The sequence below is a fragment of the Branchiostoma belcheri genome, unplaced genomic scaffold, assembly GCF_001625305.1.
Source record: "Branchiostoma belcheri isolate BF01 breed outbred unplaced genomic scaffold, Haploidv18h27 scaffold260, whole genome shotgun sequence".
In the NCBI taxonomy this organism is placed as follows: domain Eukaryota; kingdom Metazoa; phylum Chordata; class Leptocardii; order Amphioxiformes; family Branchiostomatidae; genus Branchiostoma; species Branchiostoma belcheri.
This window is the reverse complement of record NW_017803866.1, coordinates 82,465-84,899: the sequence shown is the minus strand read 5'-3', so window position 1 is coordinate 84,899 and position 2,435 is coordinate 82,465. Positions and strand designations below refer to the sequence as shown.

The 2,435-nt window shown below is 40.0% G+C and overlaps 1 protein-coding gene across 1 annotated transcript in view; it reads left to right on the top strand.

The window, feature by feature from the left end:
* Positions 1-67: 67 nt before the first annotated feature.
* Positions 68-2,435, top strand: part of LOC109472015 (cartilage matrix protein-like) — a gene marked incomplete at its 3' end in the record, with an annotated part of 2,866 nt that continues 498 nt past the window's right edge. The window contains exons 1-2 of the mRNA XM_019771587.1: positions 68-256; positions 1,005-1,101. Of these exons, the coding sequence (XP_019627146.1) occupies positions 81-256; positions 1,005-1,101 (273 nt within the window). The remainder of the gene's footprint in view (positions 257-1,004; positions 1,102-2,435) is intronic.

Genomic DNA, 2,435 nt, shown 5'->3' with positions numbered 1-2,435 from the left:
TATCAGGCATATATCGTTTTACTCTAATATATTGATGATGATGTATTTGTTGTAACGCAGAGCACTGTCCCGGCCTGAACATGCGTGGCTGGGATCTCCTTCTCCTGGTGGACGGTTCCCGTGAAGCGGCGTTCTCCCAGAACAAGGCGTTCGCGCGAGACCTGGTGGACAGGCTGCCGATTACCGACCAGCAGGCCACCAACATCGGGCTGGTGCAGTTCAGCGACACCACACGACAGGAGTTCCACCTCAACAGGTATTTTTTTTTTATTTACTTCATCGGTCACCACAAAGCAAGACTCGTGGGAGCCACTTAAAATGTTTTGGGTTACAGAACAGCCAGTTTTGACAGATATTTCTTGACCTTATACTTGAAGAGTTTAAGGTTATACTCATAAGGGAAGCAATCACGAGGTAGCTTATCCCAAAGTGATGTTGTTCTAGGAAAGACGCTTTCAGCGTGGAACTTCCTCCTAAGAGGTGGTGAATGGAGGAAGAAAGGGTGATTTGCTTCGGTGGAAGTGCCAAGACGTTTCTTTGTTGAAAATTTTCGAAGTTAGGGCACTAGCGAATGAACTATTTAAAAGCCGCTATTATCCAAACAGACCAAGACCCTCGACCTGTAGTTATCAAATTTTTAATGTTGATTCGTGTGTTCATTGTTGATTTTGTGACGTACGTATGTATTTTTGAATGATTTATTTTGTAAACAAACATCAGAATTCAGCCCTGTATGTCAAGGGTGCGAGATATGTTGTTGATATGTTGATACAAATAAACCAATAAATGCATGTATTTACTGTACATTTCTGTGCAATTTAATTGTTGGAGCCTTGGAAGATTAGCCAAGCTGTTTCGAAATAAATGAAAATAAAAACTATTGTATTATATGTATATATGTACTAAAAGTCAACGTTTCGGAATTGTTTGAATCCAACCTGAACTAACAAGGGAGTGGAGACTTGCGCTTTTAGTTTTTTTCTTTTGCTTTAATAAAAAAACAGATACTCCAGCAAGCAGAGCGTTCTGGCGGCCATCGACAACATGAGGCAGACCAGTGGCGGCAGCTTCGTAGGGAGTGCCATTGATTATGCCAGACTGGTATGTTTAAATAGAAGCTCTTTATTGTAAATTGATGCCCAAGGCTAATTGCAAACTGATACTCAATGAGTACAGGATGTACTGAGGAGGTATAACCCATATGCTAACATGAAGTCCTACGTACTACTAATTTAACTTTCTATCTCTATTCAAAACTAATAACGTATGTATATATGATAATGATAATCTTTTGTTTTAAAAATCATGCCCGAAGGCATGTTAAGTAAAGCAAAAGAGAACATACAACTGGGGTTAAGAATAGGTCACAGCAAAATAATAGTTTGCACGTTTAGGCCACATCAATTTATTTCCTTGGTTAACGGATTCGCCGCTTCGTTTTTTTGCCAAAATGAAATAAAAATAAAAACAGAACAAAAATCCATACTCTCGGGTCCCGAATAAACGTACCGGTACGTTTATTTTTTGGGCCCCAAAACCCGGTACGTTGTAATTTTCCAAAATTTGGGCATTGTTAAGAGCGTTAAAAATACATTGCTTCAAGGCAGAAACATTTTTCTGACTGCAATTTGTTCGGAAAGCTAGGTTGCCTCTTCAAAATTTCGTCAAATTCTTTTGATATAGAATTGGCCCCCCAGCCCCTTTGCACACGTCACCATTCATGGGACAAAACGTCACTGACGACAAACGTACGGCAGATTTACTAAGTCATCGTGCCTGTAACAACATATCAAATCTACATTCTCAAGATGAACTAGTTTTAAAGCCACTCTGAAGAGTATGGCGAGTCGAACCGATAAATTGTAAAACTATACTTTTATTATCAAAGGTTTGTCTAAAGTTGCGTGCGTAGTCCAGTAGTTAGCGACTCTGCCTCTATACCAAGAGGTCTGGATCGCATCGTTTTTGCTGCTTTTTCATTTCCATTTTAATTCAAAGTTGTTTTTTTTTACTATCCGATATAAATGACAACTGGATGATTGGATTATCCAGTTGTCATTTATATCGATATGAAGGGTGTAAAGATCTGAACGTCTCCGTTTCTTATGAAAAACTTAAACTGTTCTCCAACTCAAAACTTGACTCACCAGAAATTTTCGACTGAATCACTCAGTCTTCATCAGCTATCTGACCCAAATGCTGTGGACACGTGGTTTTCCCACGTGTGACGTCAGCAAAGGGTCAAAGGTTGTCTGAAGTCGATATCGCCCCCCGTCCCGGTTGAGCGATGGTTGAAGTGCCCTGATGTATATGGCCTCTTTTATGCCTCTCTTGAAGTAATCCTGTTCAGTATCCAAGATTCTGACCCCCTCCAGATCCACTTAGTGATTCAGTTGAAAATTTCTAGTGAGTCAAATTTTGAGTTGGAGAACAGT